Genomic DNA, 17,139 nt, shown 5'->3' with positions numbered 1-17,139 from the left:
CTGAAGCTTGCAAATTAGTTCAATATGGAAAAATATTCTAGTGGAAGAGTAAGTGTGTGGCAACTACAGAAACAACAGATAGCAGGTAACTAAATCCTATATCAATTTTGACATACTGGTAAATGACTTTGGCAATGTATACCACAAAGAAACTTGTTAGTTTGTAAATTAGGACAACACTTTGCAGAGATGCTGTTCGTGGGGGAAAAAAAAGTCATGCTTCCATTTTTATGTTTCCATACTATGTTACTGAGTGTGGTGAGTGCTCTTCTATGAATGTGTTGGACACATTGATCAGATGTGTTTTGACATGCTGTGGGAACAGCATGGCATAAGAAATCAGTTATCTCTGGTCATAGATTGGTATGAAGTGCACAGAAGCACAACTCCTCTTCTCTGCCTTTCCACCTTAAAATTTGCACATTCCCAAGTGTCTTACCCCAAAATAATTTGGAGACAAATGTGTTGGAGACATATTGTTCTAAAACTTTATGCATGTTTAATATAGGTTAGCCTCAGGAAGGATAGAGGTTCTTCAGGAAGGCAGTAAGAAGTACTATTTGAAAGGTGGATTTCTCAGGAAACAGAATTTCATCCAGAATAAAGAAAATGGAGTAGTTGAAGAAATGCTGCCAGATAAAAATAAAATAATGCAATGATGGAGAAAGATCTGGCCATTTTCAACTACTGTGCTGTAAGTTCTAAATTGCACCTTGTATTTAACACCCTGATTCTTGACCAGACAGGAGTCTGACATAAGTCAAGCCCCATTTTCTTGCGTGCTTATGGGTGGACTAAGGAGGGCTATATTTTGCATGTACAGACACATATCTGTGCTTTTGTATGAACACATTGGGTTTATCCCACAAATGTTTTGGTGACATCCAGAAGTGATGTCTGGGTTATGATTTGAAAGAAGTTGTCTGCAATTCAGTCTGGTTTACCTGCCACATTATTGCAAAATCATTGCTTGCCTTATATGAGAGAAGTGGTCTATATGCAAGGTCTCAGTGAAATTGCTCCAAGTCATGGACTAGAATTTTGCTGTAGGCTAATAACATTCTCAGCTCTAACAATGCCATAGAAAATGAATCTATAAATGAAAACGTAATCTCTTCTGCGTCTGCTGCTTCTTCATCCTGATACTTTTTGTCTACCTTCACTGTTGTTCGTGAAACCTTCCCCCCTCTGGAAACAATTCCTTGTGTATGTCTATCAGAAAGGACTGTACAGGGTATTTTCCCTTCCTTTCCTTTCTGGGAAAAGACAAGTCTGATGCTGATGTTATGTGTGAGTGTGAGCACAAGAGATCACTGTGACCACATGCAGTCATTTCGGAATGATGAATAGCAAGGAAAAACTTACCGTGTCTTATTTCTGGCTTAAACACTTGATAGTATTTACATCTAATTGCCTATTCTTAGTTTGTGGTGAGGACTGGAATAGATTTTTAAAGAAGGAAGATGGATTTTCTGACCTGTAGGGGGAAAAAAGTAATTAAAGTCCATTTTCTCCTGCACTTCTCATGGTCTCAGCTCAGTTTATCATGTACTTCCCTTCTCCGGGCTTCTGATTTTTTTATTGGAATAAATCATTTTGGGTGTTAACTTATTAAATATATCAAGTTGATTAAGCTGCTGAAAGGCTTTATGTTATAAGATACCATTAAGGAAATTTAAATAAGATCAGAAATGGTGTTTCTGTCAATGCTTGATTTGGGAAGCTTGCCTCCTGACATTCCCAATGTCTGGCACAAGTTAACAAAAACATAATTATCCGACTGTAACTGTGCTACAGCCATGTGTAGTCAGGATCACCTCCCTGCCTCTGGGCTCAGAAAAAGGTGTCTTTACAAGTTTAGGGGCTTGTACTCTTAAACTCCTGTGGAAGGCTCTTGCTTTCTGTTTGAGTATTGTAGTGCTCTTTTGTTGTGGTGTTTCTAGATAAGTTGGTGGATGGTCTGAAGTTTGAGATAGCAGATTTACTCCCTAAATTTCTCCTTCCTACAAGTTTGGTTCTCTGATTATATGCTAGTAATAACAGCAAATTGCTGTCGTGCAGCCTGTCATTTGGAGGTAATTACGGGGGGGGGGGGGGGGGGGGAAGGATGCTAAATGATGGGTTGTATACTCCTTCCCATGGCAGGTATCATCAGGAGTCAGTTAAGTTACAAATCCTTGAAAAATTTGCATGAGGGAAGGAGAGGAAGGCAGTGAAAAGGAACTCCACATCTCTGTGGCAGTGTGAAGAAGGGATTCAGTGTGAATCACCCAGAGCCTGGTAGAAATCTGAGTGGCACATCCAGGTCTGTGGCTCAGACCTGCTGCCCACCTTGCTGCGGAAGAGGTTGCAGTGGCGGCAGCAGCTGCTTCCCAAAGCTGCAGGAGGACCTTCAATGCGATTCGGTGCCTGGGGAGAGAATGCTTTCTGGAGATCAGAGCAGGGATGCTAGGCCAAGCCTACTTGGGCTATGAACAGAGAATCTTATTTTAAGTGCTATAAATGGCCTAGCAGTCAGCTTCAAGAGGATCAGGGATTTTGAGGTGATTTGTTTTGTCTCTATCCTATAGTTTTAGATAGCGATGTTTTCAAAAGCTCTCTACTCCATGCCCCTGATGGGACTTACCCAGCAGCTGGAACTGACTAGGAAAGGAAAGACAGGCTTGTGCATGTTTCCCTTTCCTCTGGAGATAAGGAGTGTCACTTCTGATATATTTCCAGCCTTTGATATTTTAAAAGAAAAAGTTGTCTAGTGTGTTTTAGACGGTGTATCGGGTAAAACAAAAATGTCTTTTAATGATCTAGCTTCTCACTGGTTTTAATCTTAAAAAATGTAAATGCTGCAGCATTTCTATTTAAAAAATAAAAAAGCATCTTTTCCCCACCCTGTATTTCTAGAGATGATCTCTTAAATATGTAAAAAAGATTATTTAAAAGTATAGTTGGATTAAATTGAATTACACCCACAGTGTTGAAATGGCCTAGTGCTCATGAGTAAGGGGAAATTGTATTGAAATCTTAAGAATAAAGAAATCAAGATTGCCAAAGTGTGCAGAAGTCCAAATACATCAATGCCCATGGGCCACATTAAGCTGCCTTTTGCAAACTTCAACACCCTGAAGTCATAAGATCTGGTTTGTGTGTCCTGTCTGGACAACTACATTGAATTGGATCCCAAATCAGTAGTAAAAATAACATGCAAAAGAACAGTTTTGTCATGGAAAGCTTCTGTTTGCTTTGGATCATGTACTTTAAAAAGCTTAAAGAATTTTAGTTTTCATTCTTGAGAAGCTTTTTATGTGTCTTTGAGGGTGCTGGGTGAGAGTGTCAGAAAGGAAAGGGCTCTTTTTCCTTCTGTTGGTGTTGCAGATGGAGTGGTGCACTTCACTCAGAGAGAAGTAGCGATATGTTTATTGATATAAAACAGTGATTTAACAAAGTTTGATAGTAAATGTGACAGTGGTTTAACAAGATTTATTTGATGGCAAGGTTCACTTGATATTTGCTGCATAGAGGACAGGATCAGACAAAACTCTCAGGGAGACCCTCCCGTTGAATCACAAGGTTCAGAATGGACCCGCTTGCTTTCTAAACTCCTCAGAGAGGAGTCTAGGTGTGGCTGGATCCACTCCTAGTCCCAGACTTGGTTAACAGTTTATGTCTAAAGGATTATATATGCACAATCGATCCTTCATGTCACTTAGCTAAGATTTCAAAGTTTAGCATGTTATTAATCACAAAGAATCTGTTGTTGCAAGGAATCTCTCAGCCTCCAGGAGTAACCTTGAAAGGCATCCCTACTCAAGGGGAGATCCTGGTGTGCAGCCTGCTGCTGTGCAGGAGAGCTCATCGGGCCCTGGGCTGTCCACTATTTATGGAGTAAGACAATTTACTCATAGTCCTATTTGCATACTGACTACAGATGTTGGCTTCTTCCAAACTTGGCTTGAGTCAGACATTGACCAGCACCGTGGTTAGGTGGGTGTGTTGTTCAAATTAGCCCTTGGCTGTTGTGTTGTAATGTCTCCCCCAAACCCACTTTGAGCTGGATGTAGCTGTCATGACCAGATGCATCCATCGTGACTGCCACTGGTGGTTACCACTTGAATAAAGGTCAGGCTGGGGTGGGGGGGCAGAGCACACTGCCACACTAAGGACGAGGGTTGAACGTAAGGCAGGTCTCGCTGTATGTCCTTGCCACCTACAACCCCTGTGGTACTTCTAAGCAGTATGCTCCTGTGTGAAACACACAGCTACTGTGCGGAGTAACAGCTGGAGTCAGGGTGGCCTCGAAGAGGTGAGCCCTCCTTAGACTATGAGTTGTATGTAACCTTTATGTGTTACACCTGCTTGCCAGTATCAGAATACTTAAGCTTCTTGCCCCAAAGTTGGGCATTTAATTGCACAATTAGTGCACATTTTTTAGTACTGGAATAACTTGTTTCTAAGTTGAAAAATAACATTTTTCCTGATTTACTTACTTGTATTTTTTGTTAACTGTTGCAATGGTTAAATCTGAGCATTGATCTGTGACAAGTTATTTTTAGCTAACGTCACCTGAATATATGAAAGATGCTTTAGTTCTGGACTGGGTAGTCGTTCTCTCACTGACAGAGAGAAAATATTTAATTGCTTTTAACATCAGCCAAATTAGTGCATGCTATAGTTCTTATCTACTGTACAGCTCAATTTGCTGGTTATATTGAAGCTTTAAAAGGTTCCTTAAATCTCTTCAGTAGAGAAAAAAAGATCTATTATTTGTCTCTTTGGAGTGTAAAAAGAGGCAATAATGAAGCACCCTAGTCCTTCTTGGGTCTAAACTGCATAATTATTGGAAATTTATTTGTGTAGTGACTGCTTTGTTACTGTAATTTGAAATTGCAAGCTAAGCCCACCTACTGCAGATCACCTGTGAAGCCCATTCTTCACAGTATTTGACCTGAGCTCTGCATAGATACAAACTATTATTGCTGCTCACATGTGGCAAACAGCACTCTGCCTGCTCACAACCAGTGTAGAAAATGAGTAATGGCTTTTAATAAACTTCATTGTTCTGCTTGCAGTAAGGATAGGGTTCTTATAGTAATTGGACAATCACACTGCATTGCAAGAGTTTTACTTGAGGAAGACTCAAGGAGAACTTACCCTATGGGACTTTGCCACTAATGGGCATTAGGTTTCATCCACTCACCATGAGCTACCACAGGCTTTTAAAGTATCAGGGAAGGTATAAAATTAAAGTAATATTTCTTCTGAAGGGTTCTAGGAAAGATTAACAGAATACAAATGAGATTTGCTCTTTTTAAGAAAGTGTCTGCTGACTGTATCACCAAGATCCAATGTGACTGATATGTAAGAAGCAGAACTAATTTCTTGTCTTAAAGCCTCCTAAATAGGCAGACCTGTGTGTGATCTTATATTAACACTGGCAATGACTGATGCCTGCTTAAAGTTCTGCTTGTCTCTCTGGCCAGGAGATTGTGGGGATGGGGGGAAGTCACTGCCTAGAATCATTAAAACTTTCCTCAGGCTATCTGATATAATACAAGTTGTGTGTTTAAATTGAAATGAAACAACAAAACACACTAGATCACGGATCCAATTTGTAGGCTGGAGGCCACTAGCAGTTTGTGAAGTCTTTTTATGTGGTTCACAGAAGAACTCTCTCCTTACGGCTATCTTATTGTAGATTATTTTTGCTATGCAGGTCTCCAGCCTGAGCTCCCAGCTAATAACTGAAACTCCACAGATGAAGCTTTGGGACTTATTGATATTTTTTACCTGGAGGTTAAGGTGTGTCTAACAAAATGTATACCGAAGTTGGACTGTATCTTGCATTATACAGGTTGTCCAGACTCAGTCCAGGTATTTCTGCTTCTGTTGAAATCAGTGAGGGTTTTGCTGCTGATTTTGACTGGGTCAGGATTTCATTGTGGGTTTCTACCATTCTCATAAGTATGGGAAGCCCTAGCTTCTCTGATGCTATGCAGGAAATATGTTGCAAGTAAAATGTTTAGGGTTTGCTCTGTTCAACCTTAAAGTAATCACATATTTACAAAGTCCTCTTTTTGTAAAGTAAGGTGAATGTTTATGCATGGGTTGTATAGGTGCTGAAGAGCTCTACAGCACCGAGCAGGAACTCTGGATGAAGGCATCCGGCACAGGCTGAATGCAGTGCCGGCTTTGGTTATCCTATCCTTGGTACTGCTGAATCATTCCAGGAAGAAACAGAACAGAAATTCAAAGTGTTTTATCTAAACATGAAGTGTTAAAATTCCAGTATGTCCTTAAGCAAATGTCAAGAGAATATGATAAAGATATCTTCATGTATATATAAGCCCAGCTTATTATTACTGTAACAAGAAATTGCTTGTCAAAGACATGATATGAAAGCATTTGACAGTCTTCATATTTTTTTCTTTCAAATAACATAGACTTTCCTTTTTTACTCTTAGCTACATTTTTACATTGAGATGAAAGAAAGCTGCTACTACTGGTTAGCTGCATTGCAGATGGTTAAAACTTAAAATCAAAGCTTGCAAAAAAAAAGACAGTCAATTGAAGCATGAGATCTAGGCTTAAGCAGGTTCTTAAGATCTTGATGTTTAAAAGATCACTGAATTCACTTAAACAGGAATTTTCTCATTGGGTTGAGCCAGGGTTTGCTTCATTGTATGTTGCATGGTAAGAATGGAGCTGTTTTATTTTTGCATAGGAAATGATAGAATTTGTTACTGTTTATCTTGAAGGAATGCCAAAAGAGCTCCATATATGTATTTGTTCCTGATTTCAATACTGTATCAGTGGGCAGACTGTAAAATCTGTATGTGGGTGGAATTTACCAAGTGTCTTGCACTAATTGAAAGGCTGAAGTGAAAAATGAGACCTCCAAGAACATGGTTGTGTGTGGCAAAAGAGTCCCAGAAAACATTGCAAAGTGACTGTCGTGGTTTAACCTCAGCCAGCAACTAAGCACCATGCAGCTGCTCGCTCGCTTCCCCCCCACCCAGTGGGATGGGGGAGAGAACTGGAGAAAAAAAAAAAAAAAGGTAGAACTTGTGGGTTGAGATAAGAACAGTTTAATAGAATGGAAACTAAGATAATAATAATGATAGTAATAACAATAAGAAAAAGACAATAATAATAAAAGAATTGGAATGTAAAAACTAAGTCATGCACAATGCAGTTGCTTGCCACTTGCTAACTGATGGCCAGTTAGTTCCTGAGCAGCGATCCCCTCCCCGGGCCAACTGCCCCCAGTTTATATACTGGGCATGATGTCACATGGTACAGAATACCCCTTTGGCCAGTTTGGGTCAGCTGTCTTGGCTGGGTCCCCTCCCAAGTTCTTGTGCCCCTCCAGCCTTCTCGCTGGCTGGGCAGGAGAAGCTGAAAAATCCTTGACTTGGTCTAAACACTACTTAGCAACAACTGAAAACATCAGTGTGTTATGAACATTCTTCTCATACTAAATCCAAACCATAACACAATACCAGCTAATAGAAAGAAAATTAACTCTATCCTAGCTGAAATCAGGACAGTGACTTTCAAGGCTCGGTGTCCAAAACTATATTCCATAGTTTGGGTAATAAATAAGTCCAAATGGGTGGTTGTATTGGATTGGATCTCATTTTTTATCATGCATCTTCCCATCTTCATTTTAAAAAACTAACAACACTAAAGAGTCTGGGCTTTTTAGATTAATGTTTTCAGTTTGCTTGCTATATTTGTTTCTGCTGTAAAATATCTTCTGTGACAATTTAATTGTTGTTTGTTGAGTTTAAGTTGTGCATCTGCTTTCTAAATAGTGTATCTGAGCATGATGGCAGTTATATTATTTAGGAAGAAGTGTGCTGATTGTCACTGAAGAGACAAGCTGTGCTATGAAGGTGTATGTTTCAAGTAAACTTGCAGAAAACAGGATGTATGAATCCATGCAAGCTATAGACAGGCAAAAGTGTCGTTTAAAAATATGGATGGCTTTCCCAGATCTTTAATAATGAGGATGATGATGAATCAATTGGTAGCAGTCACTATCTGAAAAATACTTATTCTACTTGGTAGGCATACCCCCTCTAGGGGATTTGCTTTAGCAAAGTTTTATAGTTCACCAAGACATTAAATAATAGCACTTACAAAACCTGCATATAGACTTTGATATCTTTTTTCCCTGTAGTAATCTTATTCTTCAGACAAAACTCTAAAACATGTTTCAGACTTACATTGCACACTTGTAATTATTTGTGATTTGGAAGCTTTCATCTTTGAGGGATTGCCAGCTGGGGAAGTTACCACAGGCAGTGTTGGAAGAAAGATGAGCAGGAGGATCCAGAAAAGTAGTATAGAACTGCTAAATGGTGGGGCATCTGTCAGGGGAATTCTGATTCACACAGTCTTTTGGGCATCCCTGTTGTAAGACATTGCTTGAAGAAGAGGGACAATGAAGCAGCTTGAGAGCATTGTGTCAGTGAAAGCAGCTGTCATTCAGTGACCTCTCAGTCTCCAGTGCAAAATGTTCTGATGTGGGAGAGATTCTTAGCCAGCAGCTCACTGGCAAAATGCTAGATTTATTTGCGAAGACTGCTAATGGAAGTTTTGGTCTTGCAAACACTGTTCTACAGTTAAATAGGATGGGCTACTCTGAGGATATGTGAATGAGTTAGACTTTCTAATGTCAAGTTTAGCCACATTTGTAAAAGGAAGGGCCGAGAACTGGTGTTGAAACATTGCAGCAACTACAATGTTTCTTGTAAGAGATGGTGAATACCCACAGGGTAGAGAGTACTGAAGCTATAATAACCCACTTGTTGGATTTCATCACCACCATAAATGGCAACTAGACTAACTGATTTGAAAAGAGCTAAGTGCAATTATTATATTGTTTGCTCCAGCAAAATGTGGGGTATTGTTGCTGCTCTAACTCCTTTCCTGCATATAGAAATTACACTATTCCCTTCAGTGTTCAAAAATGTTCACGTACCAGTGGCAGCGTGACTGTTTTTAAGGTGCCTGGGATATTTGTCTACAATGCAATACAGTCTCTGTGCACATAGCATCACATTTACCTGTCTCCATCTATGTTACTGATTTTGAACTCTTTACAAATGGAAAACTATCTACCTAGATCTACTCCCCTGAAAGTAGGGCCCAAAGTTAGAATCGTGCCACTATCTGCTTTTCAGAGTGGTAATGTACCGTCTGCTTGCAGTGGGCATCTTTGCTGAAGTCCATGGTTAGTCAAATGTTTCCCAGATTATGCCACGCGTTGCATGATTTGTTGTACTTCGTTTCCAGGAATAGCATGCAGCCCAGCAGTCCTGGGGAGGAACTAACAGAAAACAAAGCTGTGCTGGTTTCTCTTCAGCACATGGTTTAAAAATATGGATATACAAAATCAGGGCTTGGCAACGCAAATTACTGCAATTAGTTTCATAAAAAATAGTTCTGGTAATGAGCTTAACTTTAAATTGATTCACATGATCCTGACATGTGCTCAGCAGTTTTGGGTTTTTTTATGTTGTAAGTCATTGGGAATGAGGTCTCACAATCAAACCTTGTTGTGAGATCGTGGTCCTTTAGCTATGATGTGGGAATCATGAATTGTAGTCCCTAACAGCTCATGAGTGTGGCAGTTTTCATCTAGGTAGGTTTGGGTCGGGTACTTCAGTAACATAGGCTGGCATAACTTCACTGAATTTAAAAGTTGCATACTAAAGGCTCACACAACTCCTCTGTTGAAGAGCCAGAGTTTAGACCTCAGTTAAAGGAAGGCACAGCTTTTTGGAAAGCGGGAGCATAAACAATCCATTGGATAACATGTGCTTATAAAGAGTGCTGACCAGGGTGGGCATTGGGTAGTGATGCTCGGGAAACAAGAGTCTGTCGCTGTATGTCAATCTGTAGCTCCACTTGGGACCCACTCTATCTGCTGACCTGTGCTGAGCTCGGGGCATGTGGCCAGGAAAGCGCAAACCAGCTCCTAGGAGAATGTCGAGCAGTTTTTGATCCTGATTTATGTTGGTATGCGTCAGCCTGCAATAGGAAGATACAATTCAAGAACGATGCACTACAGCACTCTTAAGTGGCAAGTGGTAGGCACAGGATTTCAAAATAAGGCCCAACTATAAGGAAATTGGACAGATGGGAATCTCAGAGGGAGTCCAAAGTACCCATGACAGGGGAGAAACAGATGACTGGCTTCTCTGATACCCTAATTGCAGCGTGAATAGAAACTTGTCACAGTTTTGCTCATTTGGCTTTCAGATATGTATATATGCCTTTTTGCATCCTGAGGACAAAAAGAGGGGGTTTGTAATTTTTTTCTGGGAATCATCAGGATTAAAATTTCACTGCATGTGCTGTTGGTACTGACTGTGGTTCATACCAGCATGTTTCTGCCTTCTCATATCTTTTCTATACAAGAGGACTCTTTCTCCTCTCCCCACCCCCCCCATCAGCTTTGTGCTGAATGTAAAATTGGAGGCAGATTGTTGCATTATGCAGTTAGCTTTCAAAGCAGAAACTGCATGTCTGAAATAATTTTGAAAATGCACCTTGAGGAGAGAGATTTGTGCTTTCAGGCAGAGATTTTAAAGATTATATTTTGGAAAAGGTCCTTGTTCGTTTAGTATATGTATATTGTTGGTCATCTTTCTAGTTGATATACTAGGAAAAGATGAATTTGGTTAGGAAGAATTATATGTATAATCTTTTGTTGAAATGTATCAGAAACTAGAACTTCTATGCTTAACAAAAGCATTGAAGTTGCATACAGAACCGTGATTCAAAACCGCTGTTCAGAGGAACAGAATTGAGACTTTTTATAAAGAAAAGTTATCAAATTGTCTGCAGTAACATGATTACAAAATGGAGGTTAAATATATCTCACCTTTATTGTTCCACTCACTAGTCAAGATTTTGCCTTCTTCAAAGACTACTATTATTATCTGATAAACTAGATTTTACCCATTGTTTCTCAAAAAAAGAAAACAAAACCGCAGCATTATATTGCTTCTGACATTTGAGCAGTACAGAGAACTTAACTGGCAAATAGTTTTTTACTCGTATTGCTACGGATATCTTTTCCCTTGTTGTTTTAGATGTTAATTAAAACCTTCATTTCAAAAAATTGTACTTGTTACAGGATTTCAAAAAGTGTTTGTGAAACTTTTATGTAACTGAGACGCCCTAAATGGCAAGGGCTACCACATAAAACCTGTATTTTGCAGAGAAGCTCAGGATTGAACAAGCTGAATGAAGTTGATTATAAATTATATTGCAATATCAAGTAAATATGGGTGTACTTTATAAGCAGTAGATAATCATGTCCATGTGCATATGGCAGCTGTAAATCTGAGTTAATTGGGGGGGCACCCTGTCATGCCTGATGGGTAGATTCCTGTGACATTGAAGGGATCACTATGAAATTTTTAATACAAATGCAGTGCGATTACTTGTTCTCTTTTTTCATTTAATGAAGTTGCTTATTCTACCCCCAAGTTGCAGTCTGAACACGGCTATGTAAACCCTCTTTACCCCTTGTTAACTTTTCCATCTGAGAATGGAGGGATTAATTACATCTACCAGATCTGTTTGCATTGCTACTTTACTGTATTTTCATTTCACTTGTAGACTGCAATGCAGTATGTATTTAAATATGAACAAGCAGAATGGCTGAAAGTGTCTGTGGTAGTGTTTTGTCAAAACCAGCCTCTCGTTATCCTAGCTTTTCAGTATTTTTGCCTTGCATAATGTCTCTATTCGTTATCCTAGGTGCTTAGAAGTGTATGTACTCAATATCCATAGCCTTAAGTAACGCAACTATTTCTCCCATTTACAGTTTGAAATTGTTCGGCCTTGTTGTTCTTGCTTTTAGAAATATTCAGTGGTGCTGTCCTGAGGTGTCTTTAAGATCTAGGTGCACACTCTGATGCTACTGCATATTCTTGTAATTCTGCTTGTCATAGTGTAGTTACATCTTTAAATGACTGCTTACACTGTTGAGAATTCAGGATCTTAAGTAGTGAGTTGCAATGTATCAGTATAGCATCAAACTGAGGAATAATGGGGCCTGTTTATCTATGCGGAGATATACCTAGTGTGGCTCTGATCTTTTTTCCTCCTTTTATTTATTCTAATAAATTGGTTCAATGCATGTTCATTTTCAATATTTATTGAATATTTTGTGGAAATATTTTAATAGCTAAAGCCGATATGAAATAGTTATAAATATTTTTTTTAATAGCAAGTGCATTATGTTTTGGAAAGAGTGAAAAATGAGAGAAAAGATGGCATGTAAGTCCACAGCAAACTGTCTCACTTTCCCTCCCTGTCTGAATCTACTCTGCCTTATCTTTGTCCAACTCAGCCTCCTTCAGCTCTGATCATCTGAAGTTAGCAGAACCATTCAGTTTCCATGTTCATTGTAGACCCAAGTCCTTTGGCTTTTGGTTCTCTGTCAAAAGTGGTGATACTTTTATGGTCCACGTCCCTGTCCACGAGAAGCTCTGTTGTTGCGTCTCTTCAGAGATGATAGCAGATTCAGTCATTGCCATCAGAGAGTAGCTAGGAGAACTTGAAAAGATGAGCTTGGCTGAAGATGTGCAAGATGGTTGTTTAGCATACAGCTGTTCCCTGGAACTGTACAAATTTCTTCTCCCCATCCCAGCACAAACATACTGAAGTGCTTGGTTGTAGGAATAAAAGGGTTTCAGAGCTATAAATACAGACTGTGGGCAGCTCTGATACAAAGGACTGTCTGTACAACACAGATATTAATATTTTAGTGAGAAGGGAGCCAAATTACAGTATGTGTCTAGGCAGGAGGAATGCAGAAAGATAACTGCATACACTTCATGCAGTATAATTACACAGTAACATAACAATAATGTAAAATGGGGAATGATTTTAGGAAAGGAATGTAAAAATATAGGTTTAATGATGACCACGTGCATGTTCCTGGCAGAATATTTTTTCTGTTGTAAGGCGTCTTTTGAGTGAGAAATTCACGCCCCTCCTCTCCACCCTGCTGAACCAGTGGACTTTACTTCCCTGTTAACTCCTAGAATTTCTACAGCTTCTTATCTAGCTGCTGTTATCAGGATGGTGTTAACTATCTGATGACTTCTCTTGCTGTTTCAGGTAGAAGGCAGCATGCTGCGAGCAATACTGTTAAAATCATGTTGTACTCAAATGATCAATTAGGTTTTTTTGGAACAGGATGCTCAAGAGCTTAGTATATACCAAACTGTATTCCATGTACATAATGTAAGCCCATTTCAGAGCAAGCCTAGCGCTGGAAATAAGACACTTGCATTTTCTAATTGTGCTGTTATGTACACAGTTAATCTGGGATAATATTGATAGTCCTGTAAAACTGGCATATAGTTCAGGTATTAGGTAGATGTCTCAAATCAGCAGATACCTTCCTGTAGTGTCAAGGATTTGCTAGTACATTGTTCATGAGCTTGATTCTCCTGAGCTGGCTGAGGGATGGAGGAAACAGAAAAGGAAAACACTGGCACTGTCAATGTATGTTGTTAACGCTGAAGTTTTGGGGCATGGTTCTTGTAATTTAGTGTGATCTAACTTGTACTTGCTGTCAGAAGTCCTCAAAGTTCTTTTCCTCACCAGATCTGAGTGGAACACATTTGCAAAGCCCACTTTTTGGTGTATTTTGTCTATCCGAAGGAGACATAAGGGGGTTCTTTGATTATTCTGTATCATGGAGACAATTCACAGCAATCACTTGCATTTTAATGCGGTACAGAGCAGAAAAGGAGAAAGAAAGGATTTCACAGTAGTTTTGCTTAGAGGACCTCCCTGCATATGACAGGAAACATGCAAACTCACTGGTCATCAAGATGCTTAAAAAATTATTTCCAGTAACAGAATACACACAATTTATGCTTTATGTGCGTTATACTACTCTGAATGTTACTGCTTTATTGAAGAAATACTCAAACAAGGAATTTGTGATCTTTTTAACATGCATCTAAATCTTTCTATATGATGATGATCTTAAATTTCACGTCATTACAGAAAGGAAGTTGTGTATTACACTTTTGCTTCAGTTTTATCAATTCCAGTAGTTTTATATTTATCTTTGGTATTATTGGCTGTTTTGAAATACAGTGTTCATACAATACCCAACAGAGTAGTATTTTTTAATAATTAAAATATGGTGAATCTTTTTTCTTACAGAAGTTTTGATGTTGGGCTACATCGCTTTCTTGTCAGGTAAGCTAATACTTACATTAAATTGCAATTCCATATTAAAAAGCATTTCCGTTGTTATCCTAGAGATAGCCATGTGAACTCAATACTACTTGATGTTTTCTATGGCAAGATCCTCCTTCATCTTCCATTTAAATATTAGTTTGAGAAACTTTTAACTATTTGGCTTGGCTATCTACCCAATGTTATTCTCTAAGGAACCTCCTCAGGTGTCCTTCAGGAAAACCTTGATTCAGGAAATTTCAGTGGCAGTGTTCCACTCATTCCTGGGGAAATCTTAATTTTTCTTGTACTGAAGAAAAACTTTTTCAAGTTTTTGCACTGGTAAATCAAGTACCTTCATACCTTCTAATAAAGGCTTGAATTTTATAGAAATCTGTGACTGTGGAGGGGAGTTTTATTTTCTCAACAGAAAACTTGATTGATTTGATGCACGGGTTGGACTATGTTCTGAAGATGAATAAGAAAAATGGAATAATTGTTGTGTTTTGTCTGACATTTAGAGGAATGCAGTGATTAAAGCAGACCACTTCAACAAGAAAAGGGAGGTTAATGCATTTGAGTGCTACACTGAGGAACTGTTTTTGCTGTTTGAAGTTCTTTTGTGTGAGCAAAGACAGAGGTGTTCACTAAGATGTGTTTGCAATCATTTTTAATAACATACCTATCACTATCTACTGATCTTTACAAAGAAGTGTGATATGTACCATGAAATATTAAATTTGCCATGGTCTTTAGGCCCTTAGAGAGTTCATTCTCTCAGTTATTTCATCCCACTAAAATGTTGCAAAATCCATCTGTAAAGAACTTTTACCTTGGAAGAATGAAACCAGTATGTGAGCCAGAGCATGCTGTTTGGGTCCCACCATAAGGATCAGGTGATGTTAGGCTTCCCTTGATTTGGCCTTGCTACTGAACTCGTTTAGGCTACTTTGTCATATTTTCTGAATAAAGACTCTGTTAAGCCTTCACACTCATGAGTCCTTGTGGCCTTAATGCAGAGGTTTTTGGCACTGATTCACAGGCTCCCAGAGCTCAAACAAGTTGGTTGCTCCTGATTGCTTTTCGCTCCTCTGGTCACTCACTTGAAGCATGTATTTTCTAATGTTTTCAGAACCCTGCTAATTGCTCTTGACTGTAGCTAGTAAAAGAAGCATACAGCTCCAGACAGAATAATAAATGTCTAGAAGCATTTCTCTGCCTTAGGCTCAGCATCACTTGTAAGTGTTCTTTTCACTTTGTCCTCTCAAGTATCTAAGTATACCCCTTTCAGATTCAGCTCCTCTAGATTATCAGTGCTATGGCTAAATCCAGGAAAAAATGGTAATTCTGTGTCCAAAGTCTGGGTGCCAGTTGGACAATAATACAAAGGGTGTATTGTAAAGGGAAGAATACTGAGTAGTATCATATTGAACACCATGCTTTTGTGGTTTAAACTAAATACAAACCCCATGACAGAAACAAGATCACACAAAGCCTATGTCATGGGAAAAATTAGGTTTGTTCTAAGGTTGCACAGGCAAACCTCCAACCTGACATCTTATAACCCTTGAGCAGTAGGCTTTGTAACATTAGGATTATTTTATGTATTTCTTTGCATGTAACATGACAGCTCTCGTCACTAAAGCCGTAGCGTCAATATTGCTGAAGATATATGTATTTCAGTGTGTAGATACAGTTTTTAGACTACTGAATGTATTTAAGTTCTGCTATCAGTTCTACAAAATCAGTCTCATCTATATTTTGACCAGTGGATTGATTTATTTTTTTTTAAATAATCATATAAGAAATGGAAATCATCATATTAAGAAATGGTTTAAAAATATGCTACTGTTGTAAAGGGAATACAGTCACAAGAAAGTCCCCTGGGAATGTGGACAACTGCTTAACCAAGAATAGAATCGTGGTAAGCATTGATGCACTAAGTTTGAGCCCCTGGTAATGCTTCTGCCACAAAACGTGCTTTCACTTGCTTCATACAAAGAATGTAATAACATACTATTCTCTTATACTGCATTGTTTTACATCCTGTGAAGATGCAGTATTGGAGTTTTACACTCATATAATCCCTGGACTGTAAATAGCCGTTGAATTTGAATGAGTTGAATGTCGTCTTTGACTAATGTGTCATTTTTTCAAAGCCAACTGTGGGTTCTATGCATTGTGGTGTTCTAACCTTGGACAGCTTTAATACTTCATTCTCAGTCTGTCGCCTACCCCTGTTAAGAACTTGGGGAGCCATCAGATACTTTCCCTCTAACTCTACTGCTAAGGAGGAAAAACTGTTCCCTTCTGTTGTAGCAGTATGAGTTTTGCTTAGGTTTCCTTAACTGGAAAAAAAAAAAAATCCTTTGTTTAGTAGATGTATTTTGGACTAGAAAACAGAGGACTTGGTGTTACATCTCTGCTGTTGGTCTGCCACGTGACCTTTAGAAAGTTATTGCCTTTGGTTTTGCCTGTTTAGACAGTCTATGCTCCCGAGAGCTTGCAGATATGTGATTGTTCCCCTGTACTCGGCACTGGTGAGGCCGCACCTCGAGTCCTGTGTTCAGTTTTGGGCCCCTCACTACAGGAAAGACATTGAGGTGCTGGAGCGTGTTCAGAGAAGGGCAACCAAGTTGGTGAGGGGCCTGGAGCACAAGACTTATGAGGAGCAGCTGAGGGAACTGGGGCTGTTTAGTCTGGAGAAAAGGAGGCTGAGGGGAGACCTTATCGCTCTCTACAGCTACCTGAAGGGGGGTTGTAGTGAGGTGGGTGCTGGTCTCTTCTGTCAGGTGGCTGGAGACAGGATGAAAGGACATGGCCTCAAGTTGCGGCAAGGGAGATTTAGGTTAGATATTAGGAAAATTTTTTTTTACTGAGAGGGTTGACAGACATTGGAATAGGCTGCCCAGGTAAGTGGTT

At 39.2% G+C, this 17,139-nt stretch overlaps 1 protein-coding gene across 4 annotated transcripts in view; it reads left to right on the top strand.

Moving 5' to 3' along the window:
• Positions 1 to 17,139, top strand: part of HHAT (hedgehog acyltransferase) — a 169,784-nt gene that overhangs the window by 27,951 nt on the left and 124,694 nt on the right. For 3 of the 4 annotated variants that reach the window (XM_075042753.1, XM_075042751.1, XM_075042752.1), the window contains one exon: positions 14,203 to 14,238. The exons of the other annotated variant lie outside the window; for it this stretch is intronic. In XM_075042753.1, the coding sequence (XP_074898854.1) occupies positions 14,203 to 14,238 (36 nt within the window). The remainder of the gene's footprint in view (positions 1 to 14,202; positions 14,239 to 17,139) is intronic. 4 annotated transcript variants of the gene reach the window in all.

This window comes from Buteo buteo, chromosome 12, assembly GCF_964188355.1.
Source record: "Buteo buteo chromosome 12, bButBut1.hap1.1, whole genome shotgun sequence".
Taxonomy (NCBI): Eukaryota; Metazoa; Chordata; class Aves; order Accipitriformes; family Accipitridae; genus Buteo; species Buteo buteo.
The sequence above is the reverse complement of the archived record's forward strand: the minus strand, read 5'-3'. Positions and strand labels throughout refer to the sequence as shown.